The 25166-nt window shown below is 42.5% G+C and overlaps 1 protein-coding gene across 1 annotated transcript in view; it reads right to left on the reverse strand.

Moving 5' to 3' along the window:
* Positions 1–25166, reverse strand: part of TDRD10 (tudor domain containing 10) — a 54871-nt gene that overhangs the window by 12963 nt on the left and 16742 nt on the right. Inside the window, exons 5-6 of the mRNA XM_005203808.4 lie at positions 20879–20949; positions 20079–20235 (exon numbers count right to left, since the gene is read on the reverse strand). Coding sequence (XP_005203865.1) covers positions 20079–20235; positions 20879–20949 — 228 coding nt within the window. The remainder of the gene's footprint in view (positions 1–20078; positions 20236–20878; positions 20950–25166) is intronic.

Consider the following 25166-nt stretch of genomic DNA (forward strand, 5'->3'; position numbering starts at 1 on the left):
ACAGAGAGGCTAAAAGTGCAGGTTCTGGAGTAAGACTGGGCTCCAATCTTGGATCGAGAACTTTAAGGATCGAGCTCCTTAACTTTGGCCTGGTTCCTTGGCGTCTCGTCCGTAGGACAGGAGAGTAGCAGCACCTATTGCTGGGTTTAAACAGGTTCATACAGCAAAGCGATCATTACAGAGCCCGCAGAGTGAGCCCTCCGCGAAGGCGAACTACCACAGTCAACCAAGGGAGCCCAGATAAAATCTCCACGTGAAATCATTCTGCCCCTGCTGTTGCTGCTGCCGCCGCCAAGTTGCTTCAGTCGTGTCCGACTCTGTGTGACCCCACAGACGGAAGCCCACCAGGCTCCCCCGTCCCTGGATTCTCCAGGCAAGAACACTGGAGTGGGTTGCCATTTCCTTCTCCAATGCCTGAAAGGAAAAGTGAAAGTGAAGCCGCTCAGTCATGTGTGACCCTTAGCGACCCCATGGACTGCAGCCTACCAGGCTCCTCCATCCATGGGATGTTCCAGGCAAGAGTACTGGAGTGGGTTGCCATTGCCTTCTGTTAACCTACGACAAAGCAAAGTGAGTGTAAAAACTCTGCTCTAGCCAAGCACTGCTGCTGCTGCTGCTAAGTCGCTTTAGTCGTGTCCGACTGTGCGACCCCATAGACGGAAGCTGCCTTTTTATTTGAATAGGGCTTTCCAGGTGGCACTAGTGGTAAAGAACTTTCTTGGCAATGCAGGAGACAGATGTTTAAGAGATGCAGGTTCAATACCTGGGTCAGGGAGATCCTTTGGAGAAAGAAATGGCAACCCACTCCAGCAATCTTGTCTGGGAAATGCTCATGGACAGAGCAGCCTGGCGGGCTATGGTCCATAGGGTCACACAGTCGGACACGACTGAAGTGACTTAGCACTTAGCAAGGCAGTTCCATATAACAATCTCAAGAACCAATTATCAGCAGGGGTGTCAAGCTAAAAATTACTATTAATACAGAAACACTGAAAACCATTCCAGGTCTAATTATTATTCCCTCATGATTTGAGAGATATAAATATAACAAGCCTATTTTGTCAGTTTGTGAAATTCAGTTTCAGAGGAAAATCTATACAATTCTCATCCAACCACCAGAGCAGACACATCACTCAAAAACAAACGTCACATTTCAGGATATGCATAACACAGAAGTGGCCACCTAGAAGCTGCAGCAACCAAGGCAGCACCTCAGGAACTGCCAAACCAGCCGATTTTAATTAAGTTCTGTTGTTGCCACAAGCACAGTAACTCTACGCCCCGATCAGTCAACAGCTGTTAATGGTCTACTTTGTTCTGGGACACTGCTACCAGCTGGCCAAGCATTCCAAGAGGTGGCCTGCTCCAGAAGCATGCAGGGAAGTCCCAGCAGTGGAAGGGAAGTCATAGGGCACACAAAGGTCCGTGGCCAGAAGGCTTCTGGGGGCTGGGGGCACTGACCTCGTGTGACACTCAGAATAGCAGTGGCCTCCCTGGGATTGCTCAATGCCACACCCTTGGCCTGCTGCGTCCACCCTGGACCATCACTTTTAAGGTCCTGTCTCTACCTGGGGAACCACACCTGGAGCTCCCTGACAGGCATATCCTAGTGGAAATTTAAAACTTAGAGCTTAACCATCAACTGCTTTCCTGCCACCCAGTACCACCTTGTACTTCTTGCGTTTCTATGTGATGGGCTCAGAGGGACAAAGAGAATAGACACAGGCCTTGACCTTGGGGAGCTACACCGAGTCACTCCACACATATCTATACAATGCGTTCGTTCTGGACACAGCCATCACAAAGCTCACAATCTGGTGGGGGCAGGAGACAAGAAGTATACAAAGAAGTATAAGGTCGATGGCCATAAGGGCAAAGAAGATTCACAAGGCAAGGAGAGGGACAAGAGGGCAAGCGTGGGGGAGGGCGTGACAGCTGAGCAGAGGCCCGAATGAACTGAGAAGGCAAACCCGCAGGCATCTGGGAGATGAGCCTTCCTGCCGAGGACGCCTGAGGTCCTAAGGTAGGGATGTGCTCACCCTATGACACTGCAGCCGGAGTAACAGGCATTTGCATCTCTTACCTGTACCACCCAAGACACGTCTTCTGCTTCCAGGCCCTTGGAGTCTCTTCCCCAGGGTCCCTTTAAAACCTAAATCTAAGTGAACAGATGAACTAATGGTGGCACATCCATGCAACAGAATACAACTTAGCAATAAAAGGAAGAATTGCTGATGGTGTGACCACATGGATGATTCTCAATAACATTCTGCTGAGTGGAGGAAGCCAGACACAAAGAAGCACGTATGGCACGAGTCCATCCACACCAAACTCTAGAAAAGGATAACTCTCATCTAAACTGATGGAAAGCAGATCAGTCATTGCCTGGGGCCACGAAACAGGGAAAGGGCACAAGAGAATCTTTGGGGTGACTGAAATGGTCTATATTTGACTGTGACGGTAGTAAATTCATCAAACTGTACACCTAAAAGGGGTTCATTTTATGTAATAATTCAATGATACTTCAATAGGTGATTTTTTAGTATAAATTGATTAAATCTGGCTAGGTCATTCTGTGCTCAAACCCTCCAGTGTTCTCACTATTATGTGACTATGTAAATGCCAACTGCTGCTGAATCAAGTTATACACCATGAAAATTTTTAATTTTTAATACTAAAAATGTATTATGATTATTTTTATCCTTATACAACCTTCTCCAGGAATTAACTGCTCCTTTTTCCCCATTTACTTAGATTTCCTTAAATTTCTGGCTAAATCAATAAAACAAAGAGCTGGATCCTTTGAAAGGATTGACAAAATTAATGAACATCCAGTAAGACTGAAAAGACGACACAAATTGCCAAAATCAGAAACAAATGGGATATCAATATACACCTCACAGATATCAAAAGGATACCAAGGGAACATAAAGGACAACTCTACACATAAATACAAACATGAAGTTTGACAACTTAATACAAAATATACCACTTTAAAAACTATAAACTATCAAAACTCACCCAGTCTGAAATAGTTGATTTGATGAGCCCCATTACTGTTAAAGAAACTGAACTCATAATTTAAAAAAAAAAAAACAAAAAACTCAGGAATTCCCTGGAAGTCCAGGGGTTAGGACTTGGCACTTTCAGTGCCAGGGGCCCAGGTTCAATCTCTGGTTGGGGAACTAAGATCCCACAGCCCCGCCCCAAAAAAAGAAAAGAACAAGGAAACCTCCAAGCTCAGATGGTTTTACTAGAGAATTCTACCAAACATTTAAAGAACAGTTAATGTAGTTCTATACAGTCTTTTCCAAAAGGAGGGAACACTTCCTGATTCATTTTATAGAATGCATTTATACTAGTATTCAGTTCAGTTGCTCAGTCATGTCCTACTCTTCGCAACCCCATGGACTGCAGCATGCCAGACTAGTATTACCATGATATTAAAACCAAAGATAGTATCACACACACACACAAAAAAAAACCCACAAAAGAACAATATCCTTCATGAAAAATAGATGCAAAAATCCACAACAAAGTATGATCAAATAGAATTTAGCAATATGTAAAAATAATTATACACCATGACCAAGTGGGTTTTAGTCCAGAAATGCAAGGCTGGTTCAATATGTGAAAAATCAGTCAAGGTAATCCATATTAACCAGGCTAAACAAGAAAAATCACACATTCATATCACTCAATACAGAAAAAAAACATTCAACAAAATTCAACATGTTATAGGTTGAATTATTTCTGCCCCCTCAAAAAATATCTGTGGAGCTCCAAAGCTCTAGTACTCAGATTGTGACCTTATTTGGAAACAGGACCTTTATAGACCTAAGAGACGTAAAACGAAGTCACTAGGGCGGGTCCTCACCCAAAACGAGCGTGTCCTTATGGAAAGAGGAAACCTGAACATGGAGCCCGACGCAGATGGAAGCCCACATGAAGACACATAAGGAGCATGTTACGTGAAACGGAAGACTGGGGTGACGCCTGTAAGCCAAAGAACACCAGGAATTATTGGCAAACCACCCGAAGCTAGGCAGAGGCAAGGAATAACTTCCCCACAGGTTTCAGAGGGACCTTCGCCCTGCTGACACCTTAATTTTGGTCCTCTAGCCTCCAGAACTATGAGACGATCAATTGCTGTTGTCCTAAGCCACCCAGCTTGTGGTACTTTGTGACAGCAATCATAAGAAACTACTATAACAATGACTCATGATTCAAAAAAAAGGAAACTCTCAGAAAAACAGGAATAGAGGACACTTTCTTCAACTTAATAAAGAATATCCATCCAAAAACCTATGATAAAATCATGCTTTATTGTGAAAGACTGAATCTTTTTACCCTAAAAGAACAGGGCAAGGATATCCACACTCACTACTCTACTTCAGCATAGTGCTGGGAATCTAGCCAGTACTAAGAAAAAGAAACAAAGACACACAGATCAGAAAGAAAAAAAAGTAAAATAAAACTGGCCTTATTTGCAAATGACATTATTGTCTACACAGAAAACCCCAAGAAATCTACCAAAAAACCCCCAAATTCCTATCACTAATAAATTCAGCAAAGTAACAGGATATAAGGTAAATAGAAAAAAATTATATTTCTATACACTACCAATGAACAAGGAGACCGAAACCAAAAATACAGTGTCATTTATAATCACTCAAAATTAAATACTTGTGTCAACCTAATAAAATATATTAGAACTTGTATGCTGTAAACTATACAGTCTGATTTAAGAAATCAAAAAAAAGGTCTGAATCAATGGAAACACATACTGTGTATTTATGTTCATGGACTGGAAGTCCCAACATATAATAAAGATATCAATTCTCCTTAAACTAACACATGAGTTTAAAGCGATTGCCATCAAAACTCCAGTCAAGAGGGGTGGAGCGAAGGGAACTCTCCTACACTGTGGATGGGAATGTAAATTGGTACAGCCACCATGGAGGTGGCTTAAAAAACTAAAAATAGAGCTATCATATGACCCTGCAATCCCACTCCTGGGCATATATCCAGAGAAAAACATGATACAAAAGGATACATGCACTCCAAGGTTCACTGCAGCACTGCTTACAACAGCCAAGACATGGGAGCAACTTAAATGTCCATCAACAGATGAGTGGATAGACACGTGATACACATATACAATGGAATATTACTCAGCCATTAAAAAGAATAAAAATGGCTTTTGCAGCAACATCTCATGCTGGGTGAAGTAAATCAGACAGAGAAGTATAAACATCATCTGACATCCTTTATATGTGCAATCTAAAAGGAAATGATACAACTGAACTTAAAAAACAGCAGGAGAGTCACAGATTTAGAGAACAAACGTATGGTTGCTGGCGGGGAAGGGATAGTTAGTTTGGGATAGACATGTACACACGGCTATATTTCAAATGGATAACTAACAAGGACCTACTGTACAGCACATGGAACTCTGCCCAATGTTATACAGCAGCCTGGATTGGAGGGGAGTTTGCAGGGAGAATGAATACATGTATGTGTATGGCTGGGTCCCTTTGCTGTCCACCTGAAACTACCACAACATTATTAACTGGCTGTACCCCAATAAAAAATTAAAAGCTTTAAAAAACAAACAAAAAAACTCCAGTCAAAATTAGTGGAGGTATAGATTATCCTAAAATCTATATACAAAGGCAAAAGAACTAGAACAGCTAAAACAATATTGAAAAACAATAAGTAGAAGCAATCTCCTAATTTCAATACTTCTTATAGTTATAGTAACTGAGACTACATGAGACATTAGACATGTAGATCAATGGAACAAAACTGAGGACCCAGAAATATGTTGTTGTTGTTCAGTCACGAGTCCTGTCAGACTCTGTGACACCACGGACTGCAGCACACCAGGCTCCTCTGTCCTTCACTAGCTTCCTGAGTTTGCCCAAATTCATGATCATTGAGTCGGGGCTGCCATCTAACAATCTTCATCCTTTGCTGCCCTCTTCTCCTTTTGCCTTCAATCTTTCCCAGCACAGGGTCTTTTCCAATGAGTTAGCTAATTGCATCAGGTGACCAAAATATGGAAGCCTCAGCTTCAGCATCAATCCTTCCAATGGGTATTCAGGATTGATTTCCTTTAGGATTGACTGGTTTGATCTCCTTGCAGTCCAAAGGACTCTCAAGAGTCTTCTCCAACACCACAGTTCAAAAGCATCAATTCTTCAAAGTTCAGGCTTTTTTATGGTCCAACTCGCATATCCATACATGAGCACTGGAAAAACCATAGCTTTGAGTACACAGACCTTTGTCAGCAAAGTGATGTCTCTGCTTTTTAATACACTGTCTAGATCTGTTGTAGCTTTCCTTTCAAGGAGCAAGTGTCTTTTACTTTCATGGCAGCAGTCACCATCCACAGTCATTTGGAGCCCAAGAAAATAAAATCTGTCACTGTTTCCACCTTTCCCCTTCTATTTGCCATGAAGTGATGGGACTGGATACCATGATCTTAATTTTATGAATGTTGAGCTTTAAACCAGGTTTTTCACTCTCCTCTTTCACCCTCTTCAGAGGCTCTTTAGTTCCTCTTTGTTTTCTGCCATTAGAGTGTTATCATCTCCATATCTGAGGTTGTCGATATTTCTTCCATCAATCTTGATTCCAGCTTGTGATTCATCCACCCCAGCATTTCGCATGATGTACTTTGCATATAAATTAAATAAACAGAGTGACAATATACAGCCTTGTCATACTCCTTTTCCAATTTTGAACCAGTTGTTCTATGTCCAATTCTGCTGTTTCTTGACTCACATAAACGTTTCTCATGAGGCAGGTCAGGTGGTCTGGTATTCCCATCTCTTGAAGAATTTTCCACAAATTGTCGTGATCCACATAGTCAAAGGCTTTAGCGTAGTCAATGAAGCAGATGTTTTTCTGGAATTCCCTTGCTTTTTCTATGATCCAATGGATGTTGGCAATTTCATCTCTGATTCCTCTACCTTTTCTAAACCCAGCTTGTACATCTTGAAGTTCTCAGTTCACATACTGCTGAAGCCTAGCTTGAAGGATTTAGAGCATAAACGTACTAGTATGCGAAATGAGTGCAATTGTGCAGTAGTTTGAACATTCTTTGGCATTGCCCTTCTTTGGGAATAGAATGAAAGCTGACCTTTTCCAGTCCTGTGGCCACTACTGAGTTTTCCAAATTTGCTGGCATACTGAGTGCAGCACTTTAACAGCATCATCCTTTAGGATTTTAAATAGCTCAGCTGAAATTCCATCATCTCCACTAGTTTTATTCATAGTAATGCTTCCTAAGGCCCACTTGACTGGACACTCCAGGATGTCTGGCTCTAGTTGAGTGATCACACCATCGTGGTTATTCAGATCATTAAGACCCTTTTTGTATAGTTCTGTGCATTCTTGCCACCTCTTCTTAATCTCATCTGCTTCTGTTAGGTCCTTACTGTTTCTGTCCTTTATCATCCCCATCCTTGCATGAAATGTTCCCTTGGTATCTCCAATTTTCTTGAAGAGATCTCTAGTCTTTCCCATTCTATTGTCTTCCTCTATTTCTTTGCATTGTTCATTGAAGAAGGCTTTCTTATGTCTCCTTGCTATTCCCTGGAACTCTGCATTCAGTTGGGTATATCTTTCCCTTTCCCCCTTGCCTTTTGCTTGTCTTCTTTTCTCAGCTATTTGTGAAGCCTCCTCAACCACTTTTCTTCTTGCATTCTTTTTCTTTGGGATGGTCTTGATCACTGTCTCCTGTGCAATGCTATGAACCTCTGCCCATTGTTCTTCAGGCACTCTAACAGATCTAATCCCTCAAAACTATTTCTTGCCTCTACTGTATAATCATAAGGAATCTGACTTAGGTCATACCTGAATGGTCTAGTGGTTTTCCCTACTTTCTTCAATTTAAGCCTGAATTTTGTAATAAGGAGCTCATGATCTGAGCCACAGTCAGCTCCTGGTCTTGTTTTTGCTGACTGTATAGAGCTTCTTCATCTTCAGCTGCAAAGAATATAATCAGTCTGATTTCACTATTGATCATCTGGTGACGTCCATGTGTAGAGTTATCTCTTGTGTTATGGGAAAAGGGTGTTTGCTATGACCAGCATGTTCTCTTGACACAACTGTTAACCTTTGTCCTGCTTCATTTTGTACTCCAAGAACAAACTTGCCTATTACTCCAGGTATCTCTTGACTTCTACTTTTGCATTCCAATCCCCTATGATGAAAAGGACATCTTTATTGGTGTTAATTCTAGAAGATGTTGTAGGTCTTCATAGAACCGTTCGGCTTCTTGGGCATTAGTGGCTGAAGGACAGATTTGAATTACCATGACACTGAATGGTTTGCCTTGGAAATGAACTGAGATCATTTAGTTGACTGATTCCTAGCTCCTGCTTGACCATGTCCAACTTACCCTGATACATGGACCTAATGTTAATTCCAGGTTCCTATGCAATATTTTTCTTTACAGCACTGGACTTGACTTTCACCACCAGACACATTCACATTTGAGCGTTATTTCCACTTTGGCTCAGCTGCTTCTTTCTTTCTGGAGCTACTAGTAACTGCCCTCTGCTCTTCCCTAATTTCATATTGGACACCTTCTGACCTGGGGAGTTCACCTTTCAGTGTCATATCTTTTTGCCTTTTCATACTGTTCATGGAGTTCTTGAGGCAAGAATCCTGGAGTGGTTTGCCATTCCTCCTCCACTTAACCACAATTTGTCAGGACTCTCCACTATGACCCGTCCATCTTGGGTGGCCCTACATGGCATGGCTCATAGCTTCACTGAGTTATGCAAGTCCCTTTGCCATGACAAGGCTGTGATCCATGAAAGAGGATGAAAAAACAATGGGTCCACATAAATATTCCCAATTTTGATAAAACTGCAAAAGCAATTTAATGGAGGAAATGGTGCTGGAAAAACTGAACATAAGAAAAAAAAAAAACTCGACCTAAGTTTCAAAGCATATACAAAAATTAACTCAAAATCAAAAGGGGCTTTACAATGTAAAGCCACATAACTTTTTAAAATAGGATAAAATCTTTGTACCATTTTACATTCCCACCATATGAAGGGTTCTCTACATCCCCTCCAGGATGTCACTTTTTAATTTTAGCCTGATAGATATATAGTGATATCTTCTTATGGTTTTAATTTACACTTTCCTAATGTCAAAGAGTCAATCCTCATTCCAGTTCCCAAGAAGGGCAGTACTAAAGAATGTTCAAACCACCGGACAATTGCACTCATCTCCCATGCTAGGAAGGTCATGCTCAAAATCTTACATGCTAGGCCTCAGCATTAAGTGAACCAAGAACTTCCAGACATCTAAGCTTTAGAAAAGGCAGAGGAACCAGATATCAAATTGCCAACATTTGCAGAATCATAGTGAAAGCAAAGGGAATTCCAGAAAAACATCTACCTCTGTTTCATCAACTACACTAAAGCCTTTGACTGTACGGACTATAACAAACTATGGAAAACTCTTAAAGAGATGGGAATACCAGACCATCTTACCTGCATCCTGAGAAACCTGTATGCAGGTCAAGAGGCAACAGTTAGAACCCAGTATGGAACTGACTGGTTCAGGATTGAGAAAGGAGTACAACAAAGCTGTTTGTTGTCATCCTGTTTATTTAACTTATACAGTAAGCACATCATGAGAAATGCCAGGATAGATGAGTTACAAGCTAGAATCAAGATTGGTGGGAGAAACATCAACAAACTCAGATATGTGGATGATACCACTCTAATGGCAGAAATCGGAGAGGAAATAAAGAGCCTCTTGATGAAGGTGAAGGAAGAGAATGAAAAAGACAACTTAAAACTACATATTAAAAAAAACCAAGATCATGGCATCTGGCCCCATTACTTCATGGCAAATAGAAGGAGAAAAGGTGGAAGTAATGACAGAGTTCCTCTTTTTGGGCTCTAAAATCACTGTGGATGGTGACTGCAGCCGTGAAATCAGAAGAGGACTGCTTTTTGGCAGGAAAGCTATGACAAACCTAGACGGTGTGTTGAAAAGCAGAGACATCACTTTGCCGACAAAGGCCCTTATAGCCAAGGCTGTGGTCTTTCCAGTGGTCATATACAGTTGTGAGAGCTGGACCGTGAAGAGACAGAGCACTGAAGAATTGATGCCTTCAAACTGTGCTGCTAGAGAAGACTCTTTGAGAATCCCTTTGACAGCAAAGAGATCAAACCAGTCAATCTTATAGGAAATCAACCATGAATACTCATTAGAAGGACTAATGTTAAAGCTGAAGCTCCAATATTTTGGTCACCTGATGCAAAGAGCCAACTCACTGGAAAAAACCCTGATACTGGGAAAGATTGAGGGCAGAGGAGAAGAGGGCAACAGAGGACCAGATGTTTGGATGGCATGACTGACTCAATGGATATGAGTTTGAGCAAACTCTGGGAGATGGTGAGGAACAAGGAGGCCTGGTGTGCTGCAGTCCATGGAGTCTCCGAGTCGGACACGACTGGGAGACTGAACAACAATACTAATGATGTTGAACATCTTTGCTTGGGCTAGGGCTGGCCAAAAAGCTCTTAGACCTGACAACAAAAGCATCATTCATAAAAGGAAAAATAAATAAACTGGACTTCACTGAAATTTAAAACCTTTGTTCTACAAAAAATCCTATTAGGAAGATGAAAAAAAATGAGCTACAGAGTAGGAGAAAACATTTGCAAATCATGTATCCAACAAAGGAGTAGTATCTAAAATACATAAAGAACTCTCAAACTTCAATGGCAAAAAAACCCCAAACAATCCAATTAGAAAATGGGCAATAAAAAGAAAGATATTTCAACAAAGGTGATATACTAATAGTAAATAAGCACATGAAAAGGTCTTCAATAGCATTAGCATCAGGGAAATGCAAATTAAAACTGTAATAAGATATCACAAATATACCTACCAGAGTGGCTAAACTTTAAACGTGACATCCTGGAGGGGTGTCTGAGAACCCTTCATACATTCATAGTGAAATGTAAAATGATACAGTCACTGAAAACCGTTTGGCTGTTTCTTAAGAAAGGAAGCATGTAATGACCATACTATTCAGCAATTTTAATTTGGGGCATTTATCCCAGAGAAACACACAAACTCTATACATGAAGATCTATAGCAAATTTTATTTGTAATAGTCAAAACCTAGCAACAATGTAGATATCCTTCAATGGGTAAATGGTTAAGCAAACTTTGTACATCCACACCATAGACTACCACTCAGCAGGAATAAACTGTTAGTATACGCAACAGCCCCTGGATGATCTCCAAAAATTATGTTGACAGAAAAAAGCCAATCCCAAAAGGTCACATACAATGTTTTTCCATTCACATAACATTCCCGAAACTGAAGAAATAGAGAACAGACTAGTTGTTCCAGGGACTAAGGTGGAGGTGGGGATGGGAGGGAGGTGGGTGCGGCTATAACAGGAAGGATGCTTGGGGTAGTGATGGAAACGTTCTGTACCTTGACTGTATCAGTGTCAATATCCCGTTGTGAGATTGTTTTGTAAGATGTTACCATTGTGGGAACTGTGTAAAGGGTACAGGGAATCTAGGTACTGTTTCTTACAACTAACTCCATGTGAATCTACGATTACCTCAAAAAGAAAAGTTTAATTGAAAGAAAAATTCTTATCTCACCAGCGGCATAAAAGCAGACAGCCACTGGCCAAAGTCTGATGACCCCTTTCCTGGTCAGTTATATTACTGCAAGTATCTTCTTCCAGTTTTTTGGATTGAATTTATCTTCCTTTGTATTATCTTTCAAAGAAGCTAAAGTTCATAATTTTAATTTATCACTCCTCTTTTTTTCTGTATGCCTTAACAAGTCTTATTCTACTCTGAGGTTATAAAGAGATTCTTCTATACTTTTTCCTAAAAGTTTTAAAGCTTTGGTTTTCACATGTAAGTATGGTTCATCTAGAGTTTATTTTTGTGTATGAGGTAAGGCATGGATATAATTTCATATTTTTCCATATAAAAAAGCAATTGTCCAGATTCAATAACTGAAGTGGTCTGTCCTTTCACCAGAGATGTACAACTCTACAAGAACAGTCATCAGATCAGACCAGATCAGTCGCTCAGTCGTGTCCGACTCTTTGCGACCCCATGAATCGCAGCACGCCAGGCCTCCCTGTCCATCACCAACTCCCGGAGTTCACTCAGACTCATGTCCATCGAGTCAGTGATGCCATCCAGCCATCTCATCCTCTGTCGTCCCCTTCTCCTCCTGCCCCCAATCCCTCCCAGCATCAGAGTCTTTTCCAATGAGTCAACTCTTCGCATGAGGTGGCCAAAGTACTGGAGTTTCAGCTTTAGCATCATTCCTTCCAAAGAAATCCCAGGGCTGATCTCCTTCAGAATGGACTGGTTGGATCTCCTTGCAGTCCAAGAGACTCTCAAGAGTCTTCTCCAACACCACAGTTCAAAAGCATCAATTCTTTGGCGCTCAGCCTTCTTCACAGTCCAACTCTCACATCCACACATGACCACAGGAAAAACCATAGCCTTGACTAGACGGACCTTTGTTGACAAAGTAATGTCTCTGCTTTTGAATATACTATCTACGTTGGTCATAACTTTCCTTCCAAGGAGTAAGCGTCTTTTAATTTCATGGCTGCAGTCACCATCTGTAGTGATTTTGGAGCCCAGAAAAATAAAGTCTGGCACTGTTTCCACTGTTTCCCCATCTATTTCCCATGAAGTTTGGGACCAGATGCCATGATCTTCGTTTTCTGAATGTTGAGCTTTAAGCCAACTTTTTCACTCTCCACTTTCACTTTCATCAAGAGGCTTTTGAGTTCCTCTTCACTTTCTGCCATAAGGGTGGTGTCATCTGCATATCTGAGGTTATTGATATTTCTCAAGGCAATCTTGATTCCAGCTTGTGTTTCTTCCAGTCCAGCATTTCTCATGATGTACTCTGCATAGAAGTTAAATAAACAGGGTGACAATATACAGCCTTGACGAACTCCTTTTCCTATTTGGAACCAGTCTGTTGTTCCATGTCCAGTTCTAACTGTTGCTTCCTGACCTGCATACAAATTTCTCAAAAGGCAGATCAGGTGTTCTGGTATTCCCATCTCTTTCAGAATTTTCCACAGTTGATTGTGATCCACACAGTCAAAGGCTTTGGCATAGTCAGTAAAGCAGAAATAGATGTTTTTCTGGACCTCTCTTGCTTTTTCTATGATCCAGCGGATGTTGGCAATTTGATCTCTGGTTCCTCTGCCTTTTCTAAAACCAGCTTGAACATTAGGAAGTTCACGGTTCACATATTGCTGAAGCCTGGCTTGGAGAATTTTGAGCATTACTTTACTAGCGTGTGAGATGAGTGCAATTGTGCGGTAGTTTGAGCATTCTTTGGCATTGCCTTTCTTTGGGATTGGAATGAAAACTGACCTTTTCCAGTCCTGTGGCCACTGCTGAGTTTTCCAAATTTGCTGGCATATTGAGTGCAGCACTTTCACAGCATCATCTTTCAGGATTTGGAATAGCTCAACAGGAATTCCATCACCTCCACTAGCTTTGTTCGTAGTGATGCTTTAGTTTCTCCATTTGCAACAGCCTCTTTTGGGGGGCTCTCTATTGTATTTTATTAGTCTTAAATATTCATAGGCTTTTAAACTTCCACATAAATTTTAGAATTAGCCTGTTCCATTCCTGGGAAAACCTGTGGGAATTTTTATTGAAATTATGCAGAATCAACAGATTAATTTGGGGAGAACGACTCTTAAATAACTCTTTTTCTATCTTCCTATCCACGAACATCAAACTTTTATCATTTTAGACTTCCTTAAAGACTTTCAATAAAACTAGCTTATTTCCCCCATAGGCCATGCTCACCTTTCACTGGATTCATTTCTATGTACCTTAATTTTTTTAATTGATCTTATGAATGTTATATTAAAAAATTATTTTGTTGTTTATTCATGGAAACATAAATAAAACTGATTTATATATATCTGATATATATCCAACTACCTTATTAAAATGTTATTTCTAATAATTTATGAATTATTTAAGTTTTTCTATGTAAAGAAACATCATCTTTAAATAATGGGCTTTGTTTCTCCTATCCCAGTATTTATGCCTTTAACTTATTTTCCTTACCTTACTAGATAAAAGTATATCCTTGTCTTGTTCCTATTTTTAATGAGAAAGCTTATAATGTTTTTCTATTTAAATATTATTTTCTGTTGAGTTTTAGAAGATAGCCTTTATCAGGTTAAGAATAACTTTTCACTTCGAGCTGCTAAAAATCTTTATTTTTAAATCATATATTAGTGCTGAATTTTAGCAAATGCTTTTGCTGTGTCTAAAGTGATCATATGGTTTTCATTCTTTAATCTGTTAATGTAGTGAAAGAGTTATTGTTTTCTTTATTTTTCTTTTTTTTCCTGGCCTTACCATAAGGCTGGCTTGTGGGATCTCAATTCCCTGACCAGAGTATGAACCCAGAATCAAAACCCAGAATTCTAACCACTAGGAAATCATGGAACTCCAGATCTATCATTTTTTTAATGTTAAATTTTTGTATTTTTGGAAAAAATCCAACTGCCATTACAATCTTCTTCAGCCCATATTGACTTCATTTGGCCAATAATTTGTTTAGAAACATCGCATGTGTATTTCTGTGAGAGAAGCCAGCCTGCAATTTCTCTCTCTCATAATCTCCTGCCTGATTTATTATCAGGGTTATAGTGGCCTCAAAGAAGGAACTAACAAGTATCTCTTTTATTCCTTAGAAGAATTTATATAATATCAGAATTTTCCGTTCCTTGAAAATTCAGTAAATTTACCTATAAAACAATCAGAGCTTGGTGTTTTCTTCACAAGACGATTCTAAACATTGATTCAACTGCTTTACAGAAGGACTAGCAGGTTCTTATATTAGTTTTGAAAATGATATACTTTAAAAAACAGGTCCATTTCTTCTAAGTTTTCAAATGTATTAGCTTATATTTTAATATCAGCTACATCTATAGTTATGATCTCTTTTTTAATACTAATGTTTATTCCCTTTTCTCTTTTCTAATTAATCATTCCAAAAGTTTTTCTCATTAATCTCTTTAAAGAATCAAATTTTGACTTTATTGATCTCTTCTATTGAAGCTTTGTTTTTACGCTTCTTGTTTCCCCTCCAGTTTTACGGAAATATAACTGACAGATAACTACAGCTTTGTTTACAAAATTAAAAATTCTTTTGTGAAAGGGAAACAAGAAGTGCTATTTTTATTTCTTTATGGCTGCACTGTGCCTCAGTTGCTACACAGGTTTTCGTTCTGCTTGGGGCGAGGGGAGGCCACTCTCCTTGCTGTGCTCACTGCGGTGGCCTCTCTTGCTGCACACACAGCTCAGGCTCTAGATGCGTTGGCTTCAGCAGCCGCGGCACGCGGGCTCTACAATGTGGGCTCAGTTGTGGCCCACGAGCTTAGCTGCCCTGTGGCACGTGGGATCTTCCTCGAGCAGGGACAGAACCCAAGTCCCCTGCATTGCCAGGCCGATTCTTAACCAACGGGCCACCAGGGAAGTCCACAAAATTTTTAAATTTTAAAAAACTTTGTTTTAAAATTTTTGCTGGGACTCCCTGGTGGTCCAGTGGTTAAGACTCCGTACTCCCAATGCAAAAGGCCAGGGTTCGATCCCTCTCAGGGAACTAGAGCCCACATGCCACAATTAAAGATCCTGCATGCCTCCACTAAGACCTGGTACATTCAAATAAATAGATATTTTTAAAAAAAATTTTGTCTGTTCCTTATTTGGGTTTATTTTTACTTTTTACCTACTTCAATCAACTGTAAGCTCATTTATTTTCACCATGGCTTCTTTGCTCGTTTAAGCATTCAATGTTACATACTTCCCCATAAGTATTGCTTTTGCTGCATTCAACTTCTTTATTTTTTTGGTTGTACTGGGTCTTCTTGCTGCGCACAGGCTTCCTCTCGTTGCAGTGAGCGGGGGCTACTCTGTGCTGCAGTGAGCAGGCTTCTCGTTGCGGTGCTTCTCTTGTTACGGAGCACAGGCTCTAGGTGCATGGGCTGCAGTATCTGCAGCACACGGGCTCAACAGTTGTAGCGTGTGGGCTCTAGAGCACATATATCCCACAGCTTTTGATAAGAAAAAATTTTCCTTATTGTTCAGTTCTAAGTACTTTCTCAAAAAAAATTTTTGGCTGAGCTGTGTGGCATACAGGATCTTAGTTCCCCGACAAGGCACTGAACTCATGCCCTCCATAATGGAAGCCTGAAGTCTTAACCACTGGACCACCAGGGAAGACCTCTTAAGTATTTTTAAATTTCTCTTATAATTTCTTCCTTGACCTACACGTTATTTACTTAGGAATATGTTTTTAAATTCCCAAAAGCATGGAGATTAGTGTTCATCTTTTGGTTACTTATTTCTAATGCAAAAGCACCAGAAATGGTCCTGAGAAATGATATTCATCCCAAAAGGAAAAAGGTGAGCCTCTAAACACTCTTTTCTAGTACCTAGTTCTGGCATGACAGTACTTACCCGTCCCAAACAACCATAAAACTGGACAAAATACACAAATTAACTGTTTCTGGTACACACTAATGATAGTGAATAGCAGAGTGCAATTTGCCTGAGAAAAGGAAAGCACAGGTCAGGAGCCCACACTGACTCTGGCCCCTTGCCGAGGGGACATTTTCCCAATTCACAGCCAAGGCAAGCAGAGCCTCGGCAGTCAGTGGCAGTCCCCCTGAGCCGAAGAAACATACAGAAGAAGTTTGGTGCCGGGAATTTATGAGATGGGGTACCACTGAGAAAGGAGTAGAGAAAAGCCCCAGAAGTCTAGGAGCTAACCCCAGGTCCTTGGTTAAATTCTAAGCTGCCCATATGCAGGGTAGGTCCTGGGAGGCCTTGGAGAGAAGAGCTGTTGTAGAAGGTAGAGAGCGAGCTAAGAGAGGAATACAGGTATCAGTACAATGCTGGGAAGATAACGGAGTTCCAGCCCAGCCGGAGTGGAGCATGCTAAGTACCCTGACACCCTCAGCCTACAAGGTCGGATCTTAGGAAAAGGATTTTGCCTAAGAACAAAGGCTCAAACTGAAGCATACCAGTCCCCAAAAAAGAAAACCAACTTTAATAAGATCGAAAGACCACCTCATGATTTCATTTTTGCTAGGAAAAAAGTCAACACTATTTAGAGAACATAATATAAAGTCTCTATAATACAACATCCACAGTATCCAACAAACAGAAAAAAAATTACTGTAAGAAGCCTTTACTCTTAAACAAGGAGGTAAATGTCAACAAAAGCAGACCCACAAATGACCCAGGTGTTGGAATTAGCAGAAAATTATTTTATAACTATAATAAGTATATTAAAGAACCTGGAAGAAAAGATAAACAAAATAGGTGAAAAGATGAAAGAGTTCGGGAACGTCCCTGGTGATCCAGTGGTTGAGACTCCGAGCTTCCACTTCGGGGCACTGATTTGATCCCTGGTTGGAGAACGAAGGGGGCTTCCCAGGTGGCACTAGTGGTAAAGAACCTGCTTGCCAATGCAGGAGATGTACGAGACGTGGGTTCAGTCCCTGGGTTGGGAAGATGCCCTGGAGTAGGAAATGGCAACCCACTCCAGTATTCTTGCCTGGAGAATCCTATGGACAGAGGAGCCTGGGAGGCTACAGTCCAAGGGTCGCAAAAAGTCAGACACGACTGAAGCGACTCAGCACTCAAGCACGCACGTGTGGAACGAAGACGCCACATGCCTCAAGGCCCAGCCAATAAAAAAGGAAAAGTTCAGCTGAGGAATGGGGGGTAAGAACTAAATGGAAGTTGAAAACTATACTATCCAAAATGAAAAATGCATTAGATGGGCTTAATAGCAGATGGGACGTAACAACAGAAAAGGTTAGAGATTTCCAAGACAGGTCAGTTTGAAGAAGTGGGCAAGCTGTGACCATACCTATAACTGAGAGCCGTGAGCAAGGTGGTGTGAATTATTTTCAGCAGTTCAGAGAGGTTGAGAGCTGAGTTCAACTAGGAGAGGAGTTGTGCAAGATATGACTTAGTGAGCTAAGGGAATTAAGGTAATCTGAATGAAGGCAGCTATGGTTCTGGAATCTAAGCGAAGAAGGGAAGTGAGGGAGTAGAGTGTTGAAAAGTGAAGAAGTGGCAGGGGCAGTGTTTCGAGTCCCAGTGTGCCCGATTGTTAGACTGGGGGTTTCAGAGCCTTGCTACTCAAAAAGTGGTCCCAGGACTAGGGGTGCCAGTCCACTTGGCACTTGTGGCATGGTGCCACAACTCTCAGGCCCCACCCATATGCACTCAATCAGCATCTCTGCAGGTAGCGCTCAGCAAGCGGTTTAACGAGCTCAGCGGTGACTCTGATGCTGCTAAAGCTTGAGAACTGCTCTTCTAGAGTAAGAGAGCTGCAGAGAAGTGGTGAGGGGCAGCGTGGGATGCTCCAAATGGATATTTTGGAGATGTTCAATTATGAGCCATGACAAGGTCTGAGATATAATTCAGGGAACAGGAAACTGTGACCGAGTGAAAGGAAAGATCACTGAAGATAAATGGTCTGGGAAATAAGGGGTCAGACTCTTAAGATAGATCATCCACAGGACGCAATCTGAATGTCAGTAAGAGAGAAAGACGGTGAGTCAAACGCTAAAGTTATCAATGAATAACAGGGCATAACAGAATGCCAGGTGACTGCAACCAAGAAGGTCAGTACGTGGCGTAATCTGACAGCCTGCCCTTCCAAGAGAGAGGGTTTAAAGACAAAGGAAGAAAAACAGTTTGGAACTAGCAAAGGGAGCCACCTCTGGCACGCTTACTGTTGGAGATTCTAACCCACCTCTCAACTCCCATCTCCAACTTCTCTAGCCTTGGCTGACCTTGTTAATTGCCTACCAATAGGCATTCTCTCTTCCCTTGCTGACAGATTCCCACGTTTAGCAACAGTGTGCCTATTTTAAAAGCTACATTTTCCAGCCTCCTTTGCACTGAAGGTCACCAGTTGCAGCTCTCCCTGACAAAATGTAAGCAAAATTGTGATAGGGCTCCTGAGAATGTGCCTTTTATGAGAACACAGGCTCTGGACCCTCTGCTTCTCCCCCTCTTCCCACCTGGAACCCTGGTTAGCATCATGGAGTTCCCATATCACCCTCGGACCCCCTACTTTCTGAACTCTTCTACAGCAAAGAAAAGCAAATAGCTTTGCTTCTGGTTCACCTTCACCTACATAGAGCCTGCTTCATTGGAGGGAAGCTCCTGGAGGTTAGTCATGGGCCTTCTCTATCAACAAAGGAAGCCCCCACCAGGCACTGCCCCACCATTAACTCTCGTGTTCCCAGACCTCATACCTGTTTCCCTGCCAGGAAGGATCAGGTTTTACTCACTTTTGTCTTCCTTACCTTCCACACCAGCAGCCAGAACAAGGCTATGCAAACAACAGATACAACTGTTTGCTGCGTTAAACAAGTAAAAACCTCAATTTCAGTAACCCAGGTGGAAAAAGCCCTGACTGAGTTGCCTAATAACCCTTTTTGTCCTTGCCAAGAATACAGCCTTCCTTTCATTTCAAAGTTCCAGGTTTTCTATACCAACCTTGCTCCTGACTGTTAAAGTCATAAAGTTTCCTAATTTCATCCCAGCCCCTGTTTTGTCCACTGTTTAAGATGGGACAGAAAGAGAGAACAGAAAGCAGAGTCATCTAAGCTCTGAAGAGTGACCACAGATGGGCTTCCCTGGTGGCTTAGTGGTAAAGAATCAGCCTGTCAATGCAGGAGACACAGGTTTGATCCCTGGTCCGGGAAGATCCCACGTGCCATAACTACTGAGCTTGTCTTCTAGAGCTTGAAAGTAACAACAACTGAGCCCACATGTGGCCTAGACCCCATGCCACACAAGAGAAGCCCCTGCAATGACAAGCCCATGCACTGCAACTAGAGACTAGCCCCTGCTTGCCGCAACTACAGAAAAGCCCGTGTAGCAACGAAGACCCAGCACAGCCAAACCTAAACAAAAAAAAAAACAGTGACCACAGAGCAACCCTGAGAGTAGAGAGGCCAGGCACCTACCAGAAGCTCCTGGGGCCGCTCAGTCACATCAGGGGTCCTCTTGGGAGACCTGTTATTGGAATTCACGTACAGTTTTCGCTTGTGGAAGAGCTTCCCATTCAGTGCCTGGATCGCAAGTGCCACCTTCTGCGTAGAGCCCAGATCTACGAATGCGAAGCTGCAAAGGAAGGAGAGGGCAGCTCTAAGCCCAGCTCAAACAGAGCCGCAGGGGGGTGCCGAGCCGAGGAATGGTCTCCTCTTCCCTCTGAGGGGACAGGAGAGAGGCTGGGCCACTTCTACCACACAGGGAGGCCACCAGGACACCCAGGTTTGGGCTGGGCAGTGGGGGAGCTGGTCCTGGGGTTCCTGGGGACTGGGAGACATGCGCTGACCCTTTCACCATATACCATAGGGCATGGCTCTGGATTTCCTTCATACTGCTCCCCACAGAAGTTCAAAGTCCTTTTACTGCCTTGAACATAAGAAAGGAAAAATATGAGTAGGTCCCAGATTTCAGGGGCAACCAAGGCTGAGGGAGATTCACTAACTTGCTTCGAGTCAGAAAACAGAGAAAGGACAAGACCAAAAGTAAACCCAGGGCTCTGGACTTCTAACCCAAGGTTGTATGGATAAGGTAGTATTAGCTGCCGAGTCGGAGGGTTAAATGTGGAAAGGGGGTTTCCCAAACGTCCCTCTGCCAAGTCACAGTGAGCGTGGCTTTGCGAGTTGTTGAGCTTGTCTGCAACATCAGTGCATCAGCAAAATGGACAAAGAGGAAAGGAGTTGCTTCCCAAAGAAAACAAAGGAAGAACAGTCATTACCATCTGCAGCCATTCTGGACTCGGTGGACATGGAGAGGGCTGAAGTCCTTCAGAAGGCACCGAATCTCCTCCTGCAATGGCGGGGTTTAAAAGCGATACAGAGACCTGAAGACGAAACTGACAGCTGGCTCTCAAGGGTGCAGATCCCCAGCCAGCTAGGCTGTTATCAGCTGAACAAAGACTTAAGGAGAACCAATGATGTGCTGAGTGTGCCAGGCTCTGTGCTCAGCGATGCAAATACAGAGGCAAGAAGGCTGTAAGCGCTGCCTTCGACTGCAGTTCAACAGACGTGTGGGGCCCTGACAAGACCATCAGCAAACAGGTCATTTTACCAGAGGGTATGAAATTCCATGAGGAAGTACAGAGGCCTCCAGGAGAACAGTCTGGGTATCTAACCCAAATTTGGAGAGAAAAGAAGTGCTCAGGGTGGGCTCCCAGGTGGAAGTGACTTTCAATTTATTAGGAATCTCTAGGCTATCTCCCTTTCATCGCTACCTAGGCGGGAAGGCATTTTTAATTGAGTCTGCTGACTCAGTCCTGTATTCATGGCAACTTCCCTTCGTTTCTTTCCTGACACGTCCGACAGCAAACATGAGCTACCCACAAGCCTTATGCCAAGTGTTACAGGAGATATGAATTTGAACTTGACATAAGTCTTGGACTCAAGGAGCTTAGAGTTCATAAACGCATGATCTCTGTTTAACGGATGGGGCAGAGTGACGTCTAAGTCAAGTCCAGAGGGGCTGCGCATGGAGGGAGCACACTCTTCTCTGGTCAGCTGCTGATCGAGCTGTCTGCCATGCCTGCTCTATAAGGCTCCCCACCCCTACCAACCACCCCTACCAACCACCCCAACTTTCCTCACAGCAGCCAGGCCTCTACCGCCTGGGGACACGATCCCCTCCCCTGGACGTCTCTCCATCTAATTCTCAACTCTCCCTCCTGCCTGCCCTCAGGCTCCCTCTCCCATGGATCCTAGTCCCACTCCCATCCCTGGGCTCCAACCACGACTGCCCTCCCTTTTTTGAGATAACATCTACCCAACCCTGATGCCCTTTTGAGCAACACCCTATTTTTTCTCTTTTTCTGCCAAATGTGTAGAAAGAGCTGTGTCCGCCTATTGCCTCTGTTTCCTCCCCGCCCACTCCCTCTGGCTGCAGCTTGGCCGCTGTTCCTGCTCCACTGAAAATGCGTTCTCGCAGGTCACGGATGCGCTGCCCACGGCCGTAGCTTCCCCTCAGGCCTCCGTGTCAACTCCTACCTGCATCTCCCCCCTTTCACCTTCCCCAGCTTCTCCACTGGCTGTTACCAATGCAAATCCCACACCTGTGATGAAAACTAATGTTTCCCGAGAAAATTCTACTTCGGGAAAATGTATATTTATACCATCTTCTGTTATTACCAATCTAAAGTCACTTTATTGGCAAGGGAAGAGAAATGCATAATGTATAGCTCATTTTTCCAAGTATTCATATTTATATTACATTTAAATTCAAATTTTCTAATTTGCTTTTACTTTTAAATATTTAATGTTTATTACACATAAATCTACAAGATGCTGAGCAACAAGCAATTTGTGAGTTCAAGCAATATGTGCTTAGCATTTTCAGTTTATAAAGCACTATCATATGCCTTATTCCATTTGATCTTTAAAACCACCCTATGAAGTGTATATTATTATTGTCCTCATTCTCAAATGCATAAAATAAAGATCATCGAGATTAAGTGACTGCCTTAAGATTACACAGCTAATTTAGAGTCAAGATTTGAACTCAAGTCTTCTAACCTCAAATCCTGCATTCTTTTCATGATATCATGCAAAATGATACCTTTCTTCTGGTCAGATTTTGCTATTATTAAAAGAGAATTCCTGGGCAGTCCAGTGGTTAAGGCTCTGTGCTTTCACTGCCGAGGGCATGGATTCAATCCCTGGTCGGAGAACTAACATCCCCAAAGCCATGTGGTACAGCCAAAAATAAATCAATGAATAAATGATGACATAAGAGAAAACTCCCATATTTTTGTGCCTTCAGTGTCAGGAAACCATAGCCTTGGGCCAAATCCAACCCACCACCCTTTTCCTAAGTGTTACTGGAGTGCAGCCACGCCTGTTCATTTACGTATTCTCCATGGCCGCTTTCAGGGCCCAGTGGCAGAGCATCTGCAACAGGGGATTATGGCCTGCGAAGCGTAACACCTACTATCTGATCCTCTGGGCCTTCCCAGGTGGTGCTAGTGGTGAAGAACCTGCTGCCAAGAAGCTGGTCCAATCCCTGGGAAGATCCCCTGGAAGGGGGCATGGCAACCCACTCTAGTTTTCTTGCCTGGAGAATCCCGTGGACAGAGGAGCCTGGTGGGCTACAGTCCACGGGGTCACACAGAATCAAACACAACTGAAATGGTTTAGCATGCACGCATCTGACCCTTCACAGAAAACTTGGCAAACCCTTCTCCTACAGCAATGATCCTCAATTCTGATTGCACATAAGATTCAGCTGGAAAGTCACTTAAAAAAAAAAAAAAAAAAAACTACCTACCAGAGTGATGCCTGGCCCACCCCAGGTAAACAAAATCAGAATCTCCGAAGTTGAGATTAAAGCAGTATTTTTAGCAATATTTTTTAAAAGATGATGGCAATATGCAGCCAAGGTCAAAAACTACTATTCCCTGGTATCAAACTGATTTAGGAAGCGCTCATTTTCAGAAAATGTGCTCGAGTGTAAGAAGAGAGAAGAACCACCACTACCACACACACACAAAAGAAACTGCTGACTTCTTTCCATCCGTGGTTCATCAATCAGTGCTATCAGTGAGGTCATCTTAGCAGCAGGTGTTGTTCTTATTGATAGTTAGCATAAGGAACTACGAAAACCTAAAGGCATAACCTATGACATTTTTCTGCCCCTTAATAGTTCAGTTTGTTTATTTAAAAATTTTTTTTACTATATATTTGACAGGAAGCTTAATACTTTAAAATTGCCTCATATCCCTTAGGGTATCTTTTACGTATCATTTTAAATAACTAAAATTAGTTATTAGGATATTTTAATTACCAAAGCATTAGATGTTTATTATAGAAAAGTTTGAAAATACAGATAAGCAAAATAGAGATATCACCCATAATCTTACCACCAAAACATGAGTACTGTACATAGAGACTAAGGGATCATACAGTATCCTCTGCTTCATAACCTATTTCACTTATTAATACACTCCTTTCAATCAATCATTACAAAAAAACATCTACTGTAGCTTGCCAATAATTATGGCACGAGCATTTATGGGCCACTGACTTCGTGCCAGACAGGCAGAAGGTTATGGCAGTTACCTGCATGCTAAATGATTCCATATCCCCTGGACAGCAGTGATTTAGCAGCAGGACAACACCAAGCTGGTGTTGGTAAGGATAAAGGAATTCTGCTGCTGATGCTGCTGGCAGGAGTGGGGGCCTCTCTCCCCTCCTGGCCCAGCCGTGTGCACCGTGTGGCTCTGGCCCCACACCCAGGTGAGGTCCTAGAGACACGCATGTAGACATGCCAGTGCACTGAAGCTCTGTTTAAAGTGGAAAAAGGACTTTCCCAGTGGCATGGTGGATAGGAATCTGCCTCCCAATGCCAGGGACACGGGTTCGATCCCTGGTTGGGGAAGACCCTGTATGCCATGGAGCAAGCCCATCTGCCACAACTACTGAGCCCTTGCTCTAGAGACCAGGAGCTGCGACTACTGAAGCCTGAGCACCTAGAGCTTATGCTCAAGAACAAGAGAAGCCATCACCATGAGAAGCCTGCACATCAAAACTAGAGAGTAGCCCCCGCTCCATGCAACTAGAGAAGGCCCGTGCGAAGCAACAAAGACCCAGCACAGTCAAAAATAAAGGAAGAAAAGAAAGTGGCAAAAACTGGGAAACATTTAACTTGAGCCATGTGATTTGACATTTCTGCAGATAAAAACTGGTCAAGTACCAGCACTTTCTTATGATCCAAGCTAAGCATCTGAATGTTTATTGGCATCGCATGTATGTGCCAACACAGATACATTTTTAAAAAAATGTATGAAATGATAAAAGTCATAGAGAAGAGAAAACACACAGAGGAGAGAAAGTGGGGTATCCCCGTCACCTGAGCTCCCTTCCTCCCAGGACACACCCTGGACCCCACTATTACCAAGGACCGCCCACCTCCAGACGGCAACTTCGAGTCCCTGCTCTCCAACCACCTTCCTTCTCACACCTCTAGCTCCCCAGCTCTATTCTCTGGGTCTGTGATCCTTCAAACTCTGCCACTTTCCC

This window comes from Bos taurus, chromosome 3, assembly GCF_002263795.3.
Source record: "Bos taurus isolate L1 Dominette 01449 registration number 42190680 breed Hereford chromosome 3, ARS-UCD2.0, whole genome shotgun sequence".
In the NCBI taxonomy this organism is placed as follows: domain Eukaryota; kingdom Metazoa; phylum Chordata; class Mammalia; order Artiodactyla; family Bovidae; genus Bos; species Bos taurus.